The sequence below is a fragment of the Sorex araneus genome, chromosome 4, assembly GCF_027595985.1.
Source record: "Sorex araneus isolate mSorAra2 chromosome 4, mSorAra2.pri, whole genome shotgun sequence".
In the NCBI taxonomy this organism is placed as follows: Eukaryota; Metazoa; Chordata; class Mammalia; order Eulipotyphla; family Soricidae; genus Sorex; species Sorex araneus.
In genome coordinates this window covers 68,916,428-68,941,956 of record NC_073305.1, presented here as the reverse complement: position 1 = coordinate 68,941,956, position 25,529 = coordinate 68,916,428, and the positions used below count along the sequence as shown (strand labels likewise).

General features: G+C 40.2%; 1 protein-coding gene across 7 annotated transcripts in view; it reads left to right on the top strand.

Moving 5' to 3' along the window:
* The window catches only part of FOXP1 (forkhead box P1), a 793,034-nt gene that overhangs the window by 714,920 nt on the left and 52,585 nt on the right, over positions 1 to 25,529 (top strand). For all 7 annotated transcript variants that reach the window (XM_055137067.1, XM_055137065.1, XM_055137064.1 and 4 more), the window contains exon 11: positions 15,790 to 15,894. In XM_055137067.1, coding sequence (XP_054993042.1) covers positions 15,790 to 15,894 — 105 coding nt within the window. The remainder of the gene's footprint in view (positions 1 to 15,789; positions 15,895 to 25,529) is intronic.

Below are 25,529 nucleotides of genomic sequence, written 5' to 3'. Positions count from 1 at the left end.
GAGCAAATTGATGAGCAATGGGGTGACAGTGACAGTGACTGTATGCCCCATTGTCATGAAGCTCTGTCTGCTTATGTTATTTATATTATTATATGTTATTATATTATTTATGTTTTCTTATAGTGGATGTAGATTTAAAATTTGGGTCTCATCCTAAGAAATGCTTCTATCTGTGGACTGGAGAGATTATACATTGGGTACGGCACCACCTGCTCACATCCCCTTCCCCACTTCACAGCCCTAGGACCCCCAGGATTGGTCTCTGAGGACAGAGCCAGGATTAAGCCATGAGCAACACTGGTTGTGGCCCCAAGCCAAGACTGAGTGGAAAAAGAGATGCTCTGCTACCTGTGAAATGAGACTTTGGAGATACTAGATGTATTTTTCTATAAATGGGCATTCTTGCTCCACCTGACATTAGAGGGGCCAACATCAGTGTCTTGCAACATATGGGGCTATTTTAGTAGAATTTCTCATTTGGCCAAGAGGATGGACTTCGGTGTAATATGGTTTTGTATTAGGTGGATGTAAACACTGCTTTCATGACCTTCCTTTGTTTCTTGGAAAAGCCCAGACTATCATTTAGCGTTCTGAAGAGCTAATGCTAGACACACTTTATTTGCACATGCACCCTCTACTTCCAGGCTTAGGTTACCAAGCCTGCTTAGGCAACCCTGGAACCTGGGAACTGTGAAGTTTTCCATTGTCATCAAACTCTCAAACTCACAGACTTAGCAATTTATTCTGAATTGATATTTTCTGATTGGGTAAATTATTATTCACTGATCTGTTCTCTCAGCACATCTGTGCTAATATAAAGTTGATGTTTGCTAAACAGAAACAGAAAATTTTGTGGTGCTAATTTCTTTCAATCCTACCTATTATGTATGTATATGTGTGTGTATATATATATCTATAACATATATACATATATGTATATATACATATATCTATATCATATATATATGTATTATATGTATATGTGTGTATATATCATATATATACATCTATATATGTATATATACATATATATATATATATAAGGGCTGGAGCGATGGTACAGCGGGTAGGGCCTTTGCCTTGCATGCGGCTGACCCGGGTTCAATTCCTCTGTCCCTCTTGGAGAGCCCGGCAAGCTACCGAGAGTATCTCACTAGCATGGCAGAGCCTGGCAAGCTACCCGTGGCATATTCGATATGCCAAAAACAGTAACAAGAAGTCTCACAATTTCACAAGAGAGGTGTTACTGGTGCCCACTCAAGCAAATCAGTGAGCAGTGGGATGACAGTGATACAGTTATACATATATACACCCACACACACACACACACACACACACACACACACACACATATATATAATCTTGCAGTTAACATGTAAATTGGTTAAGGACCAAAAGCTTTTTATTTTTTTAAATAATGTGTATCTACTTTGTGGTGAGTTTCAGCACAGTTATTCTTTGGTCAAATATAGAATAGGGAACTCTGGAGGCTGGAGCAATAGCACAGCGGGTAGGGTGTTTGTCTTGCACACGGCCAACCCGGGTTCGATTCCCAGCATCCCATATGGTCCCCTGAGCACCACCAAGGGTGATTCCTGAGTGCAGAGCCAGGAGTAACCCTTGTGCATTGCCAGGTGTGATCCAGAAAGCAAAAAAAAACAAAGATTAGGGAGCTCTGTTTCCTAGTAGTTCATGGACCAGCACCACCATCATTATCCAGAAGATTATTATATTAGACATGCTATCTTGGACCCCACCCCAGAATTCCTGAATCAGAATCTTAAAAATACTACCAGGAGGGGCTGGAGTTATTGCACAGTGGGTAGGGCATTTGCCTTGCACATGGCCAACTTGGGTTCAATTCCCAGCATCCTATATGGTCCCCCTAACACTGTCAGGAGTAATTCCTGAGTGCAAAGCTAAGAGTAACCCCTGTGCATCACCGGATGTGACCCAAAAAGCAAAAAAAAAAAAAAATTACTACCAGGGAATTTGTAGCCACCGTGAGGCAGAGAAACATTGCCCTAGTGAGAGGAGAGTCTCATGTTCTTACCTTTAGACACAGTCATGGTTTGTTTTTTTAAGCAGTTGCCCCTGTGGTGCTGGGGAATGCAAGACCACTGCTGGCCAAGCTGAGCCCCATAGGAGGGTCTGATGATTTAGTGCTGGGGGGCAATGGGGCCATGTTCTATGTTGTGCCAGGGCCTCATACATATTAGGCGTGTGCAGGTGCCACTGAGACTGCCTGAAAGCGTCAATGCAGTTAGTGTTTGCACTCGAAAGTTTTCTCAGCTAAAGCTTGAGCTACTTGAGCATTGTTTTCTATGATTATGTAATATAGGATTTCTTTGAAAGCAAAAATTATCAATTGCATTTTTAAGTGTGATTTGGAGTCTTGGAGAGATAGTAGGGGGCTGAGGTGCTTAGCTGCTATGTAGTCAACCCTGGTTCCATACCCACACTGCATATGATCCCCTGAGCACTGCCAGGAAGGTAGCCCAAATACCTGCCCTGCCCAAATGAAAAATTAAAGTGTTATTTTTAATATTACTGTAATATGAACATGCTGTGAATGGAAATTTAAAAATTATTTGTAATTTTCGCAAGTATGATACTTTGAAAAGCAATTAGCAGGATGTAAACCTGACTAGGTATCAGTTTTAAGTTTCCCAGTAGTAAATGATTTGTCTTCTAGTATTTCAAGTTGAACAGACACATTTGTCTTTCTTCGTTCGGGAAATTGATTCATGTTATAAAGCTTTCCATTCAAACAGTGTTCTCTATCAGATAATGGGCAACCACAGACAATTGGGTGTTGAAAACTTCTCACTGGCTGCGTAAGTAACTTTTTAATAAATTTATCTTCATTAGTCATATGCATAATTTGTATGAAACATATGAATGACTATGGTTACTTCTGGTTTTGTTTTGTTTTGTCTTGGGGCCACATTTACTGGTGCTTAGGGCTTACTGCTGATTCTCTGCTCCGGGTTCACTCTGGAGAGATTCAGGAAACCCTATGGGATGCTGGAGATTGAACCCAGGTCAGCCCCGTGCAAGGCAAGAACCTTGCCTGTTGTACTGTTGACTCAGCCCTCAAAATCCTTTTCAAACTTGTCAAAAACAAAAACACTATCACTGCTATTTTCAAACAGCTCATTTTCTGTTATGATTTTTGCCATGGTAAATACAGTCTAGTTTTTCATTTTGTGGGTCAAAGAAATAACTGAATACTGAAATCAATCTGAAATGGAAAAATTAGGAAAGTAGATCCAAGTGACATGTCACAGTTAATCCTAATGTTTTGTCTTGTTTTGCTACACCCAGTATTGCTCAGGGGTTACTCCTGACTCTGTATTCTGGAATCATTCCTGTCAGGGCTTTGGGGACCATATGTGCGGCCCTGGATGGATACCAGATCAGCCACCTGATCTGTAGTGCAACTCCAACAGCCACATTATTTTGATTATTTAGTGCGGTGTGTTGTGGAGAGGTACACTCTGAGTGCTCTTGAGTGACAGTGCTTGGGAGGAGTGCTTTATGCGGAAAAAGTTCTTTTCGGCCTAGGTAACATCTTTGATTCATTTTTTGCCTCCTCCACATTTTCTTCTAACTCATATTTGTTGCTACTTTATACTTGATATTTTTCATAAGAATAATTAACTTAAATAATTTCGTTAAATGTTTCTACTTTGAGCTACAAATTTTATATTATCCACTTTTCCCCAGTAAATGAATCCGTAACTCTGGAAGTGAAAATTATTTGTACACAAACTCACACAACCCAGCATTTAGTTGAATACTCTCCTATTCAAACCTATAAAATCCCTGATCTGATTATCAAAATCAAATTGTGGAAATAAGATGTAGCACATTAGAGGGTGTGTGTGTGTGTGTGTGTGTGTGTGTGTGTGTGTGTAATTAAAATCTAAAAAGTGAAGAGAAAGAAAAGGAAAGACAAGTTGGACCACTTGGAAAGTTATCAAAAAATTAAGCAATTAAATGAACAAGCATTAAAATGCCCTGAGATCCAGAAAGGTGACCCTCTGTTTCTTTTAGGATAACTCTATGGGGGAGGTGGGAGTGGAGAACAAAAAAAACCTGTGATAACAAAAAGAATCTGAAGGAAGAAAACCTGGAGATGAGCTGAAATGATAGCATGGTGATTAGGATGCTTGCTTTGCGTATGGCCCACCAGGATTTGATCCCCGGCATCTCTTATGGTTCCCTGAGATGGCCAGGAGCAATACTGAGTAAGCAGAGCCCGGAGTAAGCCCTGAGCACTAATGGGTGTGGCCCCCAAACTAAAACCAAAGCAACCAACAAAAAACCCATCAACCTGGTGAATAGCTTAAGAAGCAAAATCAGTTAAGGTAGGACTCACATATTGAGACACAATATTGAGAGCATATAATAACAGTAATCTCTGTCATTGTTTAAAACCACAAATCTGGGCTGGCCCTAAGTGGGATATATATATATCACTCCAGTTGTAAGTTTTCCTCATGAATATCATATCACAAAGGGAATGTGAAATCCTCTAATTAAACATGATTGGAAAGCAGCAGAAAGTTGAGCTGATGAGTGTTCTGGGGAAGGAGAGTCAAGTCTTCACTTTGTGGGGAGTTTGAAGGGGGGGTGGACAAGCAGAAAGAGATTGTGTGTGTGTGTGTGTGTGTGTGTGTGTGTGTGTGTGTGTGTGTGCGCGCGCGCGCGCGAGTGCACATGCATGGATGAATGCATGTGGATGGTAAACTTTTTCCATTTGATAGAGGAAACCCTTTAAGAGGTTTTCTGAAAACATCCTTCTTTGGGGTTCATTCCTAGAGTTCATTGCCAGTTGACTTTTAGAAAACTGAGTAATGGACTTCTAGAATGGAATATTTTGGGATTGAAAGAAAAGCAAGAAATGTAGTGTCAAAGTTGTCTCCCTTTCCTTTCGCTATTTTGGATCAGTACTATATTTACTTGGTTATCTCTTATCAAGTTCCAAAGGCAACTCATTTAAATTTGGTATCATTCGAGTTTATTTATTGTAAAAATCATGAATATTTTATATCAGTTGATGTTTTAAATTTTTAGTCTAAAATGTCTAAGGCTGATTTTTATTTTTAGAAATCAAACCATACTCTCCTCTTCAAACCTATAAAATCCCTGATCTGGTTATCAAAATCAAATTGTAGAAATAAGATGTAGCACATTAAAAGGGTTTGTGTGTGTGGGGTGGGTGGGTGTGGTGTGTGTGTGTGTGTGTGTGTGTGTGTGTGTGATTAAAATCTAAAAAGTGAAGACAAAGAAGAGGAAAGACAAGTTGGACCACTTTGGAAAGTTATCAAAAAATTAAGCAATTAAATGAACAAGCATTGAAATGAGGGTGGACCCTGTTGACATTTGCATTGCTATGATCACAGTTCAGTGTTAGTGTAAGGCACTGAATTATAAGAAACTCTCCAGATAGTTTATTAGGAGACTTCCTTTCTGTAAACCTAAGTAAGTCACTGGTGTCATCTTTTTTCAGTTTTTATTTTTTTCCAATTTTAATATGAGACTTCTGATTTGCAGTACAGTTAAGGATAGTTTCAGGCACGCCATGTTCTAACACCACACCCGTAGTCAGAGTATCAGCTTCCCTTCACCAATGTCTTCAGGTCCCCTCTTGCTCATCCTTGCCGTTGGTAAGTTCAGGTCTGTAGTCCAGCTCTCAAGTTTTGCTGCCTTTGGGCATTTGTTTTTCCCTTAACTAAGTTTCTTTATATTCCACGTAGGAGAGAACATGTGTCTGTCCCTCCCTGACTTCACTTAGCATGAAGTTCTGTGGTTCCAAGTACATAGCAGCAAATGGCATGGTTTTATTTGTTTGTTTTTTGACCACACCCTGTGGTTTTCAGAGCTTACTCCTTGGTTTTTTTTTTCTTAGAGCTGAGTAGTATTCCATTGTGCATACATACATAACCATTTTTTAAATCCACTCATTTGTTCTTAAACACTTGTGTTATTTTTAGATCTTGTCTGTTGTGAATAGTGCTGCCGTTAGGATAGGAACACAAATGTCTTTTCAAAATAGTGTTTTTTGGGTTTTGAGGTAGACTGAATAATGGAGCTGCTGAGTTATATGGAAACTCAATTTTTAGCTTTTGAATATATTTCCATATTGTTCCTTTACATGTGTGCCAATCTCACTGGCATGAGGTGATACCACACTCATTGCTTTGATTTGCATTTCCTTGATAAGTGATGGAGAGAATTTTTCATATACCTGTTGGCCATCTGTATGTCTCCCCACTCATCTGACAAAGGACTAATTATCTAAGATCTATAAAGCACACCCAAAACTTAGTATCAGAAAAGGAGAAAATATCAGTCCTATCAAAAAGTGGGGAGAAGAGAAGAGTAGACACTTCCTCAGAGAATCATAGTTTCCATCATTTGTATTTTGGATGCCAACCTCAGGGTCAACATTACATAAATGTCAGCTAGATGGACATAGCAATCTAAGTGGGAAGAAAGAGAAAGGTGACTGGTGAGGAAGAAAAGTGCATTTTCTAAATAATCAGACTCAAGAAAGGGGCTTGGTTGTGCTTTTCCTTTGTTTTACTTCTTTTGTTTCATTTGGGGGCCACACCTGGCTGTGCTCAGGACTTACTCTCCTGGCTCTGTGCTCAGAGGTCACTCTTGGCAGGGCTCAGGGGACCATGTGTTATGTCAGGATATGGACCCTGTCGACTGCACGAAGAGTAAGCGCCTTCCCTGCTGCCCTGATTGTGCTCTTGGTCTGCATATTTTCCCGAAAGTGGGGAATAAATTAGAAGAATAGAACTCTGCTTCACAAAATCAGTACGCGCACCAGCCTCTACCCCGGAAGGAATTGGTCTCATTCATTCTTTAACGGGTAGTTTTTAAGCAGGACCTTTCATTGATTTATCAAGTCAGTAAAAGGAAAGTCATTTGTGCCTGAGGCCTGTCACTCTGCATAGTTTAGGTAGAAATTACTGGAAGTTTTCTGTCCCGGGGAGAAATTTTGTATTATCCCATTTGTGTTTTGTTTTGTTTGGGGAGGGGGATTTCTGGCCACACTGAGTTATGCTCAGGGCTTCCTCCTGGCTCTGTGCTCAGCCCTCACTCCTGGAAGTGCTCAGGGAAACACCCGAAGTTCTGAAGATGAGCCTGGGACAGCTGCGTGCAAGGCAAGTGCCTTAAGCCCTATGGAATCTCTCCAGCCCCTTCATTGTTTTTCTTTGTTTGGGGGACTACGCTCTGCTTACTCCTGACTCTGTGTTCAGTGATCACTCTTGGTGGGCTTAGGGGACCATACAGAGTGCTAAAGAAGGAACCTAGTGAGAAACTTGCCAGGAAAATATCCTACCAGTTGGACTCTCTGGCCTCTCCATTGGGTTTTCGAATAAAGTGGAGGCCAGTACAGTTACTTGACTTGCAAGATTCTGGGTTTTGATGAGCATGACTCTAGTGAGAAGGGAGGTCTTCATTCATGGCGCTCCTCTTCCCACCTGGAGAAATAGAGCTGGTTCACTGTAAAACATTAACTTTTCCTCCTGTTTTCCTGTTAAGCAAAGCAACCCACAAAGCTTATTTAGAAAATGTTTTTCAACACAGAAAAGCTAACAGGATCCGGGGAACAAGTTGCCTGTAGGTACTCTTCCTTCAAAAGTTCATTTTCTCGGTTTTTATTTTCATTAAAAAATTATCTCTTTCCCCTCCAACTGGTTTCTATCCAGCGTGCAAAAGTTATTTTTTATTGTAAGCATCATTTTTAGAAGGCCAGAATGTGTTGAGGAAAAAGAAATTTAGCAAAAGGGAAAAAAAATATGACAGAGTCAGAGAGGTTGTATAACCCATAAGGCTCCTGCATGCAGTCACCCAGGTTTAGTCCCCAGCAGCATGTAGAGTCCCTGGAGCCTGACAGAGCAGGCTTGAGAGCAGAGCCTAGATAAGCCCTCAGCACGGCTGGGTGTGTCCCCTCCCAAACAAAACCCAAACCCAGATAAAACCAAAAGTGACTTAAAAAAAAAAGAAAATGGCTACAGAATTCATATTTATGTTTCACTGGGTTTTAACGACTATGTCAAGTCATTTCATTTAGGACACGGTCACCATTGGAATAAATAATGCTCAGACAGCACCTAAAAGAATGAAGTTAGAGGACCAAAGAGAAGGCCCAAGTGCGTGCTTTGCGTGCCGGCAGCCTGGGGTCAGTGTCAGCACTGCTTGTTCCTCTGAGCACTGTCCCTAGCCCTGGAAACTTTACTTTAGAATTGAGATCCGCACGCTTAATGACCTTGGAAGAGTCATTTGGGTATGTGTAATACCAAAAGCACAAGCAACTAAAGTAATAGACTGGAATTCATCAAAATTAGAATGTTTCATACTTTAAAGTCATCATTAAGAACTCTACAAGAAGAAAACATCCAACCCCATCAGAAAATGGGGCGAAGAAATGAACAGAAACTTTCCCAAGGAAGAGATACGAATGGCCAAAAGGCACATGAAAAAGTGCTCTACATCACTAATCATCAAAGAGATGCAGATTAAAACAACCGTGAGATACCACCTCACACCACAGAGACTGGCACACATCCAAAAGAACAAACGCAACCGCTGTTGGAGAGGATGTTGGGAGAAAGGGACCCTTCTACACTGCTGGTGGGAATGCCGACTAGTTCAGCCCTTTTGGAAAACAATATGGACGATTCTCAAAAAACTAGAGGTTGAGCTTCCATTTGATCCAGCAATACCACTGCTGGGATTATATCCCAGAGAAGCAAAAAAGTATAGTTGAAATGACATCTGCACTTATATGTTCATCGCAGCACTAGCCAGAATTTGGAAAAAACCTGAGTGCCCTAGAACAGATGACTGGCTGAAGAAACTTTGGTACATCTATACAATGGAATACTATGCAGCTGTTAGAAAAAATGAGGTCATGAAGTTTGCATATAAGTGGATCAGCATGGAAAGTATCATGCTAAGTGAAATGAGTCAGAAAGAGAGAGACAGACATAGAAAGATTGCGCTCATCTGTGGGATATAGAATAATAGAATAGGAGTCTAACACCCAAGAATAGTAGAAATAAGTACCAGGAGGCTGTCTCCATGGCTTGGAGGCTGGTCTCTCATTCTGGGTAACTCAGAGAAGGAAACACCAAGTAAAATGTGGTCGGAGGTCATGCGGGGGGGGGGAAGGGTGACTCGTGCTGAATGTAGATTAGAGACTGCACACAATGGCCACTCAACACCTTTATTGCAAACCACAACAGCTAATCAGAGAGAGAGAACAAAAGGGAATACCCTGCCATAGTGGCAGTGTGGGGTGGGGGGAGATGGGACTGGGGAGGGTGGGAGGGATGCTGGGTTTACTGGTGGTGGAGAATGGGCACTGGTGAAGGGATGGGTTCTCGAACTTTGTATGGGGGAAACATGAGCACAAAAATGCATAAATCTGTAACTGTACCCCCACGGTGATTCACTAATAAAAAATTTAAAAAAAAAAGAAAAATAGTCATCATTAAGAAACTGAAATAGAAATAAATATTTGTACACCTTTGGTTTCATAAGGAACTTGGGTGTAGGAAATGTACCTATTAAAGTAAGAGATTTGCAACACAATGGTAAAAAGAAATAAAACTTACTTTTTAAAAGACAGGCAGGGGAGGAGCTAGAGAGTGAGCTCAAAGGCCTGGGATGCACCTTTGCTTTCAGGTAGCCCTGGTTCTGATCCTCTGAGCACCACTGGGAACAGCCCTGGAGAACAACCATGTATGAAGTCCCTGGCCCCCAAAGCAAGGGATGTTTTACGAATTTTTCTCTGTAGAAGGCATCATGATTTATTAAGCAAATACAGATTATAGCACAAAGAAGGCTAAGAGAGAGATGTGGAAAAATTGGAGCCCTTACACAATGCTGATAAGAATTTAAATTAGTGAAACTGCTTTAAAAAATAATCCAGTGATTCCTCAAAATTGAAGCCATGAATTTCCATATAATCCAGCAGTTCTACTCTTGGACCTAAAAGAATTGAAGCTATGTACTCTAGTAGGTACACATAAAAGCATTTTCATAGCAATACTCTTCACAATAGCCAAAATGTGGAAATAACTCAGTTCTTCATCACTGGATGAATACATAAAGAAAATTGGTTATGCATTTGTGTGTGTCTGTGTGTATACAAAGGGGTAGTTTGTATGTACACATATATACAAAGGACTTAAAGTTGATTTCAAGATCAGAAGGGGATAAACTGAGGATTAGGAAAAAAGGAGGAGTGGCTGCAAATGGGTACAGGATTTCTCTTTCGATATGATAAAAATGTTTAAATTTTATGGACAGAGTCTGTAAATATATTCCAAGCCTTTGAATTATACCATGTAAATAAGTGAATTATTTGAATTGTATATAGATTGTATCTCAAGCTTAACAACAACAACAAAAAACCCAAAAACCAATTTTCAACAATTTTGGGTGATTAGAGCATGATAATGTTCCATAACTTGATTATTCATAAATATGCCAGTGGCATAAAACAGCTTATAATTTTGGTTTAATTTGGAGGGTAGGGTGGAGAAGGGATGGTACCAGTTCTTAGAACAGGGATGTAGACTTTTGTAACAAATGAATCCAGTTCAGACTTGGGAAGGAGGAGAGCGGGAGACAAGCCTAAAATAGACAACGTTTTTGCCAGGGGATTAGTGTTGTTTCTGATTTTACCTTTAAGTATAAAGAAGGCAAGTTTTTTTTTTCTTTTTTGGGGGTGAGGGTGTTTGGCCCTACCTGGTGATACTGCAGTTTACTTCCTCATTCTGAACACAGCAATCACTTTTGGCAGTGTTGGGGGAACCATATAGGATGCTGGAGATCAAACCCAGGTTGGTTGTGTGCAAGACAAGCGCCTACCTTCTGTTATCACTCTGGCCCAAGAAGGAAGTCTGAACCAATTACATGACCACACAGAAATGGGATGGAGCATTACACCGATTCATTGTGCCTTTGTGGACCCACCTGACATTTAGTGAGCGCAGGCTCTTTGTAAAGTACTGAGCACATGGTGATGAATTATAACTTCCTATCCCTAGGAATTTTTAATCTGAAAGTCTTGAAAACTTCTAGTTTTCAACCTGAAAATAATAAAGTATAAAAGATACTTCATTACAAAATTGACCCTCCATTATTTATTTAAAAAAATATTTTGCAACAGTAATTAACTTTAAAGATATTTAAATCTTTCCCAAAAAATCTTTATTTCTCACTGTTCTGACAGTTTTCAAGAGTCTGTTTTCTCACTTTGAAGCATTTCCCTGCAACAGTTTCATCTGCATCAGGAGGCTCCCAGGCATCACATTGCTATCAGGTCGATGCTCAGGTTCCATTTTTCCTTGTTTCATCTTATAAATGTAAATCAGCATGAAATCAGGTGAAAATCTTCTAGTCATTTAAAAATGTTTTCCTTCTTAACATTGTGTCAAGTTCCCAAAGCAGATTGGACATAAATGCTTGTTTCACTTCTTTTTTTTTTGGAGGGGTTGAACCACCATGCCCAGCTGTGTTCAGGGGCTTACCCTGGCCTCTGTCCTCAGGGATCACTATTGGCAGGAGCAAACCGAGGTCAGCAGGCATGCAAGGCCACCGCCTTACTCACGGTACCATATCTCCTATAGTGTCCTTTTTATGCTTCCAAAGATGACTCTGTCAGGGCGCCTCTGCCAGGCTATTCCTTTTTCTTCCAAAGTCCAACACTTTCTGTCAAATTTGTATATTAAATGTGAAAAGCAAGTAATAACAAAACATAAGGTATGTTTATTTTCTGTGAACTTGTAAAACAGAAATAAACTGTGGCACCGTCCATACCCTGCATGTTCAGAGTCATCTTGGTTGGGGATGGTAGATGTGGGATAAGGATGGGGGTCAGTGGGGAGTCCCATTTTCTTCATCTCCAGCCCAGTACTGTGTGAACTTTAAAAAATAAGTGCATAGGGCTGGAGTGATAGTGCAGTAGGTAGGGCATTTGCCTTGCACGCGACTGACCTGGGTTCAATTCTCAGCATCCCATTTGGTCCCCCAAGCACCTACAGGAGTAATTTCTGAGTGCAGAGGCAGTAGTAACCCCTGAGCATTGCCAGATCTGGCCCAAAAAGCAAAAAAACAAAAAAAGTACGTTTAATATTTTCATCATAAAACTACAGTGTATAGGTGGAGACATGAGTTCAAGAGGCCTTTTGAGTGTGTGGTATCAGTGTGACGAGCTTTCCTGGCTTCAGTGCTACTGGTTGTCCTGAGGCTTTAGAGTTGTCAAGTCTTCTTACTTTGAAATGAGGATACCAATTGGAACTGAAAATTAATTCCTAGAGGAGAGTATTTTTAATTTTTTTGTTTTTGGTGGCAATGGAGGCTTCACAGATAAGTTAACAAAAAACAGATAAGCTGGGGGAGGGAATGGCCAACACCAGGTTAAATTGTGTGCATTTTATTTCTGGTCATAAATTCTGGAAAACCTATTATTTTCTTTCTTGCTTCCATTTTCAGAACACTTGGCTTAACCCAAGCACAGTCCAATAATGAATGATTTGCAGTTTTTAATGGGTGATATTAATTTTATAACTAGTTGAGGTCTCTGGTTTCTAACTTAAAGACTCACAAAATATGGATAATAACTAAAAATGTACTTGGCATGTAGCATTTCTCAAGAGCAATTTGATAGAATATTCATAGTGAATCTCAAATCTTAGCACTCATTAATTGAGTGATTCCATTTCTCTGAATGTATCTTCTGTTAAAAAAAATAAAGTCACTGATATACTGGAATATTAGGCTAACCACATTATTCATAAATAATCAGAAACCTGAAGGAAATCAGCGTCCCAAGAACAGAAGTAGTTAATCCCATTGGACAGATAACTGAAGCTAACGTAGCATAAGATTGCTTGTTACACATCAGTAAACAACAGTTTTGAAGTTAATTTATAGAATTATGTTAGTAGTCATCTTCATAGCACAAGAATTTAAAGAATTATGTTACATATAGAAGAACTATGAAACTTCATTATTAATTTATTAAGAATGTATGTGCATGATTGTGTTAGAGTGTTATCTTTTCTTTCAGTATTTGCCAGGTTTTCTACAATGAATATTATTAACTTTTAAAATTAGCAAGACACCTCAGGGCTGGAGAGCTAGTGCATGCCTTTCATGAAGTCAGGCCCAGCTCCATCCCTGGCACCACATGGTCCCCCAAGATTCTCCGGCACCACAAGGAATGAAAAAGACTGCATCCTTGCATTCAACCTTGGGCTGAGACGCCCCAGGGAGGTTCCCCCAGCCTGCTGAGCGCTGCTTGGAATCACCACAAATAAATTGCAGAAGTCTTTAAATAATCTTAATAAAGTTAGCAAAGCAAATAAATTGATTGTGGCACCCCACCCCGTCCCCACCACCTTCCCCCCTCCCTTCGATTAGTTTTCAAAATAGAATTTTGGGGGCATCTGTTTGGGATGAAGTGATGTCACCAGCAGGGGTGGGGGTGGGGCACAGAGGGCCCCACATGGTAACGTTTGGCCAACAGAGCTAGGGTCTGAGGACGTGATACTGTTCAGGGCTACAGTGCCCAGGACCACCTGGGCCACTCACATACTGCTCAGGGACTCCAGGGCCATTGCTTAGGGGGCCATGGGTAATGGTTAGAACCAGCGGTTTGTTTGTGCGCTCTCTCTCTCGCTCTCTCTCTCTCTCTCGCTCTCTCTCTCTCTCTCTCTCTCTCTCTCTCTTCCTCTTTCTCTCTGCCTCTCTCTCTGTTGTCTCTCTCACTCTCTCTTTCCCCTCCCCCTCCCCCAGTTTTCGTTTAAGTATGACACTGTGATTTACAGAGTTCTTCATAATCCAGTTGTTTCTAGCATTCAGTGTTCCATCAATCTGACACCACCGTGACCTTCTCTCCAGCGGGGTCCCTAGTTTCCCACCCACCCCAACAACCCTCTGGCCCAGTTTTCTTTTACAATTATTTCCTGCCCTCAGAATGTCAGGGAATTCTAGCACTTTTGACAACTTCTAATATCAGATACCATCAGTGACTTCTAGTGATTTTGTTTTATTTTTTAAACAAAAATCTGAAAATCAACTTTCAGTGAGTGAGTCATCCCTTTGGTCCAGTAGAATTTCACTGTCTTGGTGCCCATGAGTATCCTTTTAGCACCGCACTGTGCAAATCTCAGTAGGGCTGCCTTCCATCATGGGTGTGAATCTTTTCCCTCCGGAGGAGTGCCTCTCAGTACTTTCATAAGTTAATATCTTGCCTTTTGGATGGGTTTGTTGTTGTTGTTGTTCCCAGATTTATTTCCTATATTAAGCCAAAATCATTTGCCATCACTTTCAAATTGTATTAGCTTTTCAGCAAACTCAGTTAAAAGCTATCAGAGAGAGCTATTGATATTTGATAAGCTGTAGTGCTGTGTATGTGTGTGTTTACTATTATTATCTCCTTAAATGTTTATAGCATGCTCACTCTAGGCTAATTATGTTAAGCCAAGGATTAGACATGCACAAGGACCAGCCTGTGTGTATGTCTGCTGTATGTGAATTGATAAAATACATGAATATTCTGGTGGTACTGTAAACTTGTACGTGTGAGAGTGTGCATGTGTGTTGGTTTGTTCATAATTCACTGCTTAAAGTTCCTAGTCAGGCAGAGGCACCGGAGTTAGTTGCAAAATAGCTATTTGCTTGAGGAGAACACGCTTCAGTCCAAAACAGAACTCTTGATGCTGCTTTTTAAATTTCTGTTTCATGAAATATAAGATTATGAAAATGACTTTAAAGATAATTTGAAAGCAGTTTGGATAAAGGAATCTAATAGAGAAAATATATGAGAATGTGGTTCATCAGCAAGTCAACAGATATACTTCCTCAAGCACCACATAGCATGGATCAAAGCATCCCACGACTTGGATCTGTGTGGCCAAATCATTACATATTGATTTGATCCCCCCAGGAGGATTAACCCCTTCATGTTCATGTCAAGTTTTTTTCTCATTCTTGGTGTCAGTAATTTTAGAAATAGAATCTTCCTGCCACTATTAGCTTTTTTTTAAAAAAGATAATCATATACTTGGGTATATTTTCATTTCTAGATTATTTCGTTGTTGTTCTGATTTAATTGCATTATTCTTTGCTGAATAAAATTAACTTGTGTAAAAAATTCATAGTCTTGTGAACGCAGTATGTGGTATAAGGGAGGAGAGAAATGATAATATTCTACGAGAAAACAGCCTCAAATCCCCAAATCAGGTATAGACTTTATAATTTTTATTATGTAGATTGAATAAGTTCTAGCTTTTCAAAGACTTCTTTTCAGTCTAGGTAGAGATCTTTGCCTCTAACCAAAGCCTGTCAAACACTTTTTATGCATTGGGGCATATTTCCAGCATAACATCTTGGAATTATACTCTTGCTATTTTAAAAAATTAATTTTGTAAGGCACCATGATTTACAGTTACTCGTAGTTGGATTTTAGATATATACCATATTCCAGCATCAGTCCTCAGCCAGTTTCTTCTTCCCTCTACCAGGGTTTCCAGATTCCCTTCCACCTGCCCCCGTGCCCCCATCCGAATATATATACTCTTGCTTTTAAATTACCAGAGGTGACTAACAAATTCCATGGTACAAGGAAAGCCCAGATTCACACATGTCCAGATTTTTACCCCGTGGGTTCCTCTTGCCTTTTATGACTGATGGGACGGGTTCTTGGCAACAAAATCATTCTCTTGGCATCTGTGTTTTTTCTTTCAGTTTGTCCCACGAGGAGCATCCCCATAGCCATCCTCTCTATGGACATGGTGTATGTAAGTGGCCTGGCTGTGAAGCAGTGTGTGAAGATTTCCAATCATTTCTAAAGTAAGAATGATTTTATATTGCTTTCCTCTTTTCCATAGCCATCACCTCCCACTGTTCATGCTTTTCTTCATAAAATGCCTCTTTGATGGAGGGTTTCCACACCACCATTTTGAGAGTGGACTCTAAATCACAAGGTCTTGCACTCTATCATAGGAATAGTTACACAATCTATTGCGATTGCCTTGTAAAGGGGAGAAGATTTACACCCAAAGGCAGTTTCAGTGCTCTTAGTAAGAGCCTATGTTTACCCATTTTTTACAAATGACAGTGATTAAATAAAAATTCTCCCACTATTAAATTTGCAATAATTTAGGTTTCACTTTTATTCATGTCCTTACACACGGAATCAATGATATTTGCTCTTATTTTATAAAACTGTTGTCACTCGCCAGTTACTTGGTGTTTTGCTCTCTTATTTATTTTTTGACAAATCACTTTATAAATGCAAAAAAATGGATCCTGCAGAAATGTTACAGACTTGATTCTTATTTCTTATAGGTATTAACTTTTTATTCAGATTTCTTGTAGGAATAACTTTTGTCTCTACAATTAAAATAGGAGTGAAAATTGGGTAATCCCCATTTAACTCATATAAGTATATTTATAGTATCATTGGATAATTGATATAATAACTAAACATAAGATACATTTATTTGTTTTTTGTGTCACACCTATCAGTGCTAAGGATTTACTCCTGACTCTGCTCAGGGATCACTCCTGGTGGGTTTGGGGTTTACCATATGGGGTGCTGGGGATAAGACATTATACTTAACATACTTACGTATTATGTAACAAACATATGTGCCAGCATATAATTTCTATATATCTAGCTGTGTGATGGCTTATTATAAATTGAGTATTGGTGGGAGTAAAGGTTATGGTGGTTCCTAAGCTTTTTCTCTTTTAAGCTCAGGGAGTAGAGCTGGACTGAGTTACATGCAAGTCTCTGATTTTGTGTCATCCTTATATTGTTAGAACAATTTCTGTATCTATCCTAGATGCAAATATTATAATAAGGCCCATTTAATTAGTTCTAGTGTTACCTGGAAGCAATTTTGGTGAATATCATTTTTGATCGATAAGTAGAATCTTATTAATCTGTTTCAGACCTTCCAGATTTAGCATTTTATTTCAAGAGCATTATGTGTTCATGAAAATTTTCAGTACTTAAATATCTTTAAGGAGATGTCTTCATTTTTCAATAAAGAACAGCAATGTTTTACAATTATGTTGATTTAGTGGAGGAAAATATTAATAGAAATCGACTTTTTTTTTTTTTTTTTGCTTTTTGGGTCACACACCAGGCGATGGACAGGGGTCACTCTTGGCTCTGCACTAAGGAATTACCCCTGGCGGTGCTCAGGGGACTATATGGGATGCTGGGAATTGAACCCGGCTTGGCCGAATGCAAGGCAAACGCCCTACCTGCTCCAGCCCCAGAAATAACTTTTAAGTTCTGATTTTACCTTTTGTGCCAATGCTAAGTTTGATAAATATTTCATAATTTCTTGTTTCTGCTTGTTTGTTTCTGGGCTTAGGGAGTCCATACAGTGCTTAGGGGCTTTTCCGGTCTCTGTGCTCAGAGTTCACTCCTGACAGTGCTCAGGGAATCATATGCAGTGCTGAAGATTGAAGAAGTTTTTCCCATGCAAAATAAGTGCTTTCACATCTCTCTAATACAACATGTATCTTAGTGTTAATTTGATTCACCTAGTGAATGACCCATAAATATCTGTAATTAGAACATAATTTGTTTTCTCTTTAGGGTCTATTTTTTAATAAAGTTTTTAGAAGTGGGCCCGAGAGGTAGTACAACAGGTAGGGTGCTTGCCTTGAATGCAGCCCGAGTTCACTCCCTGGCGTTCCATATGTCCTCGAACCTGCAGGGAGTGACTCCTGAATGCAGGGTCTGGAGTAAGACTTGAGCACTTCTGGGTATGGGCCCACAAACAAACACAAAGTTTTTAGAACTACAAAATTGCTATGTACATTCTTGGTGGCATGTCATTTTGGGAATTGCAAGGAAAAAGGCCAGTTTTCCCATTTGATCTATTTTTTAAAAATTTTTGTCAGTAACTCTAGTATTACATTTTTTTAATTTAAAAATTAATTTTTCACCAACCTATAGTTAGTTTACAATGTTAAGAAATTTCAGGGGTTCAGCTTCACACCTCTACTCGTGTATAATTTGTCACACTCCCACAACCAGAGTTCCAGTGATGTTACACCCAAAAACAGATTTCTTTCCCCATTCTTCCTACCTGCTGCCTCTTTGGTAATCACCATAGTTTTCACCAAATCTAGGAGTTCTGTTTCTTGCTGGTTGATTTGATTTATTAATTCATATTCTAATTGTGAGAGAAACTCTTTCATTATTGCCTTTTGTTTTCTTAATGATTTCACGTAGCATAATCATTACAACTTATATCCATTTGTCCCAGCAGACATGCATTGTTGCTGCCTTTTCTGTGGACAGAGCAGTGTTCCATTGAATATCCTAATCATCTGTTGATAGCCAAGTATTTCTACTCTAATTCTTTAATTATAGTTCCAGTTTTTTATATGAGCGATCAATGACACACACATATATAGCCTTTTAAAATTATATTTACACAGGGGCTGGAGCGATAGCATAGTGGGTAGGGCGTTTGCCTTGCACGCGGCTGACCCGGGTTCGAATCCCAGCATCCCATATGGTCCCCTGAGCACCGCCAGGAGTAATTCCTGAGTGCAGAGCCAGGAGTAACCCCTGTGCATCGCCAGGTGTGACCCAAAAAGCAAAAAAATAAAAAAATAAAAAATAAATAAAATTATACTTACACAAAAAGAGAGCACACTTTTATATTTTACCTTTATTTGGGGGGGCAGGGGAGCACATATCTGGCAGTGCTCAGGTCTTCCTCCTGGCTCAGTGCTCAGGAATCACTCCTTCCAGGGCCCAGGCGACCATATGGAGTGCGTGGACTGAACTGGGGTTGGCTGCAAGGCAAGCACTTTATTCACTGTACTATTTCTCTAGTCCTGAGAGCACAATTTCAAAACTGCCTCTAGTTCCAAGGCAAAAATATGAAGGCTGTTAGAATTGGGACGTAGAAGGCTGGAGATAGAGTCAGGGAGCTGGAACATATGCTTTGCATGTAGAAGACCTGGCTATGATCCCTGGCACCACATGGTCCTCCTGAAACCGAGCACCTGGTCAGAAATAGCCACTGAGCATCTTCAGGTATGGCCCCCCAGTCTAAACCAAAAAAAAAACACAAAAACTTGGGACCAGATTTGACTCCTGCTTTTTATCAAAATGTGCATTTTTCTTCTTTGGATATTAAAAATCTATTTTAAAAAAATATATATCTAGGAATCACATGGGATAGTGCTTAGTAGAAAATGGTCCCTCCCAGAAATGTTTAACATGGGGTTGGCCAACAGTGCTGTGGCCAGCTATACTGGAGGGCTACAAGGGCCACACCCATTTGTATGGAAGTGAGCATGCATTTTGAGGGATGGAACTCAGGGCCTCACACATCTCACACATCAGTGTATTCTACTACTTGAACTCTCTCCCAGATCCCTGAATCTAGCTCTTATCTAGGAAATCACCAATCAAGTATTTATTGTGTTTTATACATGACATTACACATTCTCAATTTGTGGTTGCCAATAGAATTGAAATGCCCACTTAGAATTGGCAACTGTTGCTTGCTTTTTTCTTAGAACTTATTTATTGACTTTTATTTGTTAGGATACTTTTGTTTGCAAGCTCTAGAAACCCCAGCTTAAATTGGCGTACACAAGGATGATGGAATAATAATTGGCTCCTGTAACGAAGAAGTCTAAGCAGTATAGATAACTTCAACTATGACTGGATCGAGATGCTTAAGCAAGGCTATTGGAGTATTTCTTCTTCATCTGTTAAACTGTTTTCTTCCGTGTTGCCTTTTTTCCCTTGTGTTTTTTTTTCCAGTGAAACTGAAGAACACACATTTACATGTGATAGTGACAGTGTCCCTTTTTTCCATAGGTCTGAGAAAAAGACTGAGCAGAATATTGGTGACCCAGATTTAGTCACAAGTTCTAGCTTAGAACCAGTAACATATTTATAACCAGGTTTGCATCACATGCCCACCTCTGGGGCTGATACAGATGTTTACCCCATATACCTCATGGGGACTAGTGATGAGAGAGACTTGGTTTCCAAGTCTCAAAAAGAAGAATATTGTAAACCAGCATGTACAGAGTCCATGAGGAGAAAAAAAAAAAAAAGCCCTCTGCAATTCTGACTTCTCTTGGTGCTTTCTTTAATGACCCACTGATTGGTCATAGGCAATAAATTCAAGATTATTGTTTTCCTCTTTTTTTCCCCCTCTTTTTCCTCCAAAATAATGGCAAGATTTTATCTCTTGGGAATTCAGAGTTGTCTCAGTGGAAAATAAGTCTTCTTAAAGATTCACATCTCCCATATTTTACCACGGTTTAAAGGGTAATCAGATTGACTTCAGTGAAACCAACTTTGCTTTCCTTTGAACAGGTCTAAAAGAGCTACCGTAGTTATGGTTCAAACTGAAGACATACAACCTTTTTGAATGCTATCACTGTGGAATCTCTGTTAGCTGGAAGAGATGCTTCAAGTATTTTTTCTCAAGTTGCCAGATTTCTTCCTGAAGTACCTCATTGCCAGGCCCATACTTCTCTTCTATTATGTTTCTTTAGACATTTTTTTTTATGGCTGTTTAGCCAAATTGATCCTGATGGTACTATATTCCCCAAGAGACTCTTAAAATCTGACCATGATTTAGGGGTTGCTTCATAGATTTCTTTTCCCATCTATATTCTGATACCCTAATCTTACACTCCCTTATTAAGAGATTTTATTTATTTGCCCCGGACTGTACAGTAGCCACAATTCCAAGTGCCTTACCTATAAAACTTGTTTAATTCTCACAGCAACCTAATGGTGCTAGTATTATGGAATCTCAACCTACAAACATGAAAACTAAGGCACAGAAAAGTTCAATAATTCTTCCAAGGTAATTCTCCAAGTACTGTACAGAAGTGGAGTCAAGATCCTAAATCTAGCCATCTGGCTTCATATCCTTTGATCTTTACTGCTACATAATACAGCCTGGTTCCAGTTTTACTAATTATATGCTTTCAGTGAGGTACTGCTGTCAGAAAGTCCAACAAGAGTTAAAAGGGGCTAAGGCATATGCCTTGATTTGGCTGGTCCCAGTTATATCCCCAGAACCTCATGGCTCTGAAAGCACCTATGGGTTTGATCCTAGAGGCTCCCAGCACTGCCAGGGTGGCCTTGATAATGCCCAGTATTTGGGGGCCCAAGCAGCACCATATCCTTGACCTTTTCATCAAACCACGAGTCCAGTTTGCTGAGTTTCCAGAAGACACCTAGGCCTCCTGACACCATGTATAAGCATACCCCTTCCATTCATAAGAAGGTGCTGCTGTAATGAGGAATGGCAAACTGAGTAACGTAGCCACTCACTGTGAGTGTGGCCTTTGAGCCGGATACAGAGAATCTCTGCGCCTCAGTGGCAGCACATGTGGTTTGGATGATAGTAATGGTAACTTCTTAGGGTTATTTAAATTAAAAAGCATATGAGATTCAGTTCTTATCTACCAGGGACAGTCTTTAAAAACATGGGTGCTTCTTTTCTTGTCTCTATTTAGTTTTTTTTAAGAGGCGTCATCATTAAAAATATCCAAATGAATGGGGCTAGAGATAGGCTAGAGGGTAGGGTGCTTGCCTTGCACAAGGCAACCCCGGTTTGATTATCATCAATCCTGTATGATCCCTTGAGTACTGCCAGGAGAACTTCCTAAGTGCAGAGCTAGGAGTAACCCCTGTGTACCACTCTGTGTGGCCCACTCCCCCCCCTTCACATCCCCTCAAAATCCAAATATGAAGCCAGAGCCATTGTACACTGGGTAGGGTGCTTGCATTGTACATGGTCAATTCAGGTTCCATCACCAGCAACATATATGATTCCTTGAGCCCTGCCAGGAGTGATCCCTGAGCTCAGATCCAGGAGTAGGCCTGAGTACCACCAGGTATGACCCCCAAGGAAAACAAGAAATCGAAGAATTTCTCACTTATATGTGATCAGGCAGAGCTTTGATGTGTCAGAAGAGACGCATCACATACTTAATGCATGTTTTTAAAGAAAGGAACATGCCAGAGAGATAGCACAGGGGGTCCAGGGCTTACCTTACATGAACCAAACCCAGGTTGGGTCCTGGCACCACATACAGTCCCCCAATCCTCATCAGGAGTGATCCCTTCCAGCAGACCTAGGAGAAAGCCCTCAGTACAGAGCGAGGAGAAAGCTGAGTATGCTTCCAAACCCAGAACAAACCAAGACTTATAAACAAAAGCAATCCCCTGCATTTCTGGTTAAAAGTCCACATATTCAAATATCCGCTCACTCGGGGATAGCATCCTTTTTCTGTAGAAGGATCAGGGAGGAATGTCTTTCGCAGTCTGCGCCATCTCTCTCCCAGCTGCTCACCGTTGTCAGGTTAGCGGAAAAGCAGCTATAGCAGCACATGTCAGAAGTGTCTGTATGCACAGAACCAAATTTCTGGCCTCAGACCTCGGGTGAAATCTGATGAGATTTTGTTCTTAAGAAAGAAAGGTCTGCAGTCCCTGCATTACCCTCCCAGCTCTTTTCAATTTGGAGTCACTGAACCCTTCTGTTTATTCATATTGGAGGAAAATATCTACTCAGAGTCTTGACTATTTACTTCTTTTACCAACTGACTTTTTGTTATTGACCACATCTAGTTCCCTATTAACAATTCTTCCACCTGGCTTTCGAGTTCCTTCAAGAGGGGACAGTGACTTTGCTTGCTTCCTGATGTTTTTCCATCTTCGATTGCTCAAATTGGTGCAGTTCTCAGAGAAGCTGCTGTCAGTTATTCAGAATAAAGAACCCTTTGGGCAGTAAATGTCACTCTTAGCAGAAAGAGAAGGGAAGCAACGGCACTTGCAGGTCTAACGTGAGACTTAGCTTTCCCCTCTCCTTTTTTTCTGAATTAATTTTTATTAGAAACACCATGATTTACAAAGTTGTTTATGATACAGTTGTTCCAACACCACCAAGATCGCTTTTCCTCCACCAATATCCTCATTTTCCCGTCCAGTTCCAACTTGCCCCCTTAGGCACATAACAATTTTACTTTATAATAATGCTTATGCCAACAAAACTTTTAAGAAATGGCAAATAGAATGATCAGAAAGAAATCGTTAAGAGCCAATTTGTGATTACTATATTATTTTGGGGCTGGAGCAATAGCACAATGAGTAGGGCATTTGCCTTGCACGCAGCTGACCGGGGTTCAATTCCTCCATCCCTCTCGGAAAGCCCGACAAGCTGCCAAGAGTATCTCACCCACACGGCAGAGCCTGGCAAGCTACCCGTGGTGTATTCCATATGCCAAAAACAGTAACAACAAGTCTTAAAATGGAGACGTTACCAGTGCCCGCTCGAGCAAATCAATGAGCACCGGGATGACAGTGACAGTGATACTATTTTGATCTATGTAAATTAGAAAATTAAAACTACTGAATACAGTGCAATAAAATGCCTATTCTCATTTGCATATATGTTTTCAACTCTGGAATGTAGCGTATATTACATCAAATTCTGTTTTATACTTGGATCTCATTATGGTCATGGTCATGTCTCACTCTTCCCCTCTCAGGAGGAAAAAACGTCTCATAACTGGTAAACCAAAACCAGAGATTTGACACTTTTCTGTGATCATTCTGTGGTGCGTGTTCCCAAGGTAAGGTAGACCACAGGGACCTAGATTTCAGAGATACAGGCCGTGCAAAGAACTGCCCTCTTGTCTTGCCCCCACGACCAGCAGAGGGACGCTTTCTCAGTCAGCTAACACCCAGCCTGCTCGACACATCTGTTTCCCCATTTCTTCTCGAGCAAGTTGTAGCTTTAGTGGCGTTGTTGTTGTTTGAAACTCTATCAACCATGCGTGATCACGTGACTGTTGTGTTTGTTTGAGCTAACCGATGCCAGCAGGTGCTCCCGCAGCCCTGCCTGGCTCAGAACCTCCCGGCACAGACACACAAACACAATCCCTGTGCCCTCCACATTTCCCCACTCGAAGTCATTTGTGTGTGTTTGTGTGTGTGTGTGTGTGTGTGTGTGTGCGCGCACGCGCTTTCTTTTTTTTCCTTTTCAGATCAGATTGAAGACGCAGTCATGGCATGTAAAAACCTGCATTTGGGAAACCCCCCTCCTTTTATTTTCTATAAAGAAAAGGGCTCCTATAATTCTTTGGCAAGGTGGAGAAGTGAATTTGAAGGTTAAGTCATGACCACATTTTCCTGTCTCTGACTTTGAATGTAAAATCAGAGACAGACCCTTCATTTTACCAATAGCCAGGTCCTCTTTCTTGGGAAAAACATTTCCATTTCCCCTAGCTTTGCTTTCAGATGATGACTTGTGTAAAATCTTAGAGAAAGATCATTTATAGCCTTGTTTAGGAGTCCAGTTGAAAGGAATTTTTGTTTTGCTTTGTTTGGGTTATTGATCCAGGAGTAAAGAACAATCAAAACCAAAATCCTAGGCACTTTAGCCAGATGTATATTATTTATGAAAGCCAAAATAAATTGTGTTCCGATCCAATTGGAGATATGGGAAGAAAGTTGTAAGATAATGCCCAGAGGTGGAACTTTTGACCCATTTCTAAAGGTCATGGACTGTAGACAGTGGAAGCCATTTCATTGGTAATTTGCTTTTCTAGATTTTTTTCTCTGAATCCCACTTCTCAAAACTGTGAAGAATTTTATGTGAAAGAAACTACTAAGTGCACTCTGTTATGTTTTCACAAGTGTTTTTATCATGGTAACATCTTGTTTACTTTAGTTCCCTGCCTAAAACTACTTGGAACATGTTAAGAAAACATTTCAAGAAAGCCGGGACAAAGAGGCTTTTGTTTAACAGCCACTGTGAGGCCGCAAGGATCACAAAGGTGTTAACTTTCAGCCCCTTAAGCACTTCCACATGAAATTCCAGCAACTATGTTTGTGGTTTTGGAAAAACAAAGTGTATGTTAAAGAAACCAGGTATATGCTAATACATGTCTAAAGAGGCCGGATATCATAAATTGTTTCAAACCCATTTGTGGCTCTCCTTTGCATGCCTGAATGTTTTGCAGTGAAATAAACTCCAGTTAGTGCAGGAGACACCAGTGAATGGGCTGGGAAGGCTCGGGAGGGTGGACCCAGCTCTCACTAAGATGGGTGTAGGCACATGGAATTCCAGCCTTGCAATGTGAATCTCAAAAATCTGGGATGAAATTTCCTCATCAGCTCCCAGGTGACAAGTCTTGGAGTGTTGCATGAGGAACTTTAATATTTTATGAATTTGACTTTCCACTTAGAACACATTTCCAAGTTGTTCTTCAAAAATAAAAACTGGGTCTTAAAAAAAAAGTTTCTTTTCAAAAAAGTCCTTTCACCTTTCCGACAATGATCTGGAGTTCAAGACCTTTTCAAGTCCTAGAAGAGGTCAGAGTGGCCTAAACCACAGTGCCCTCTAGTGATCTATAGAATATTTGATAGAAAAGTTTAGACAAGTTTGTTAAGGATAACAGGCCCC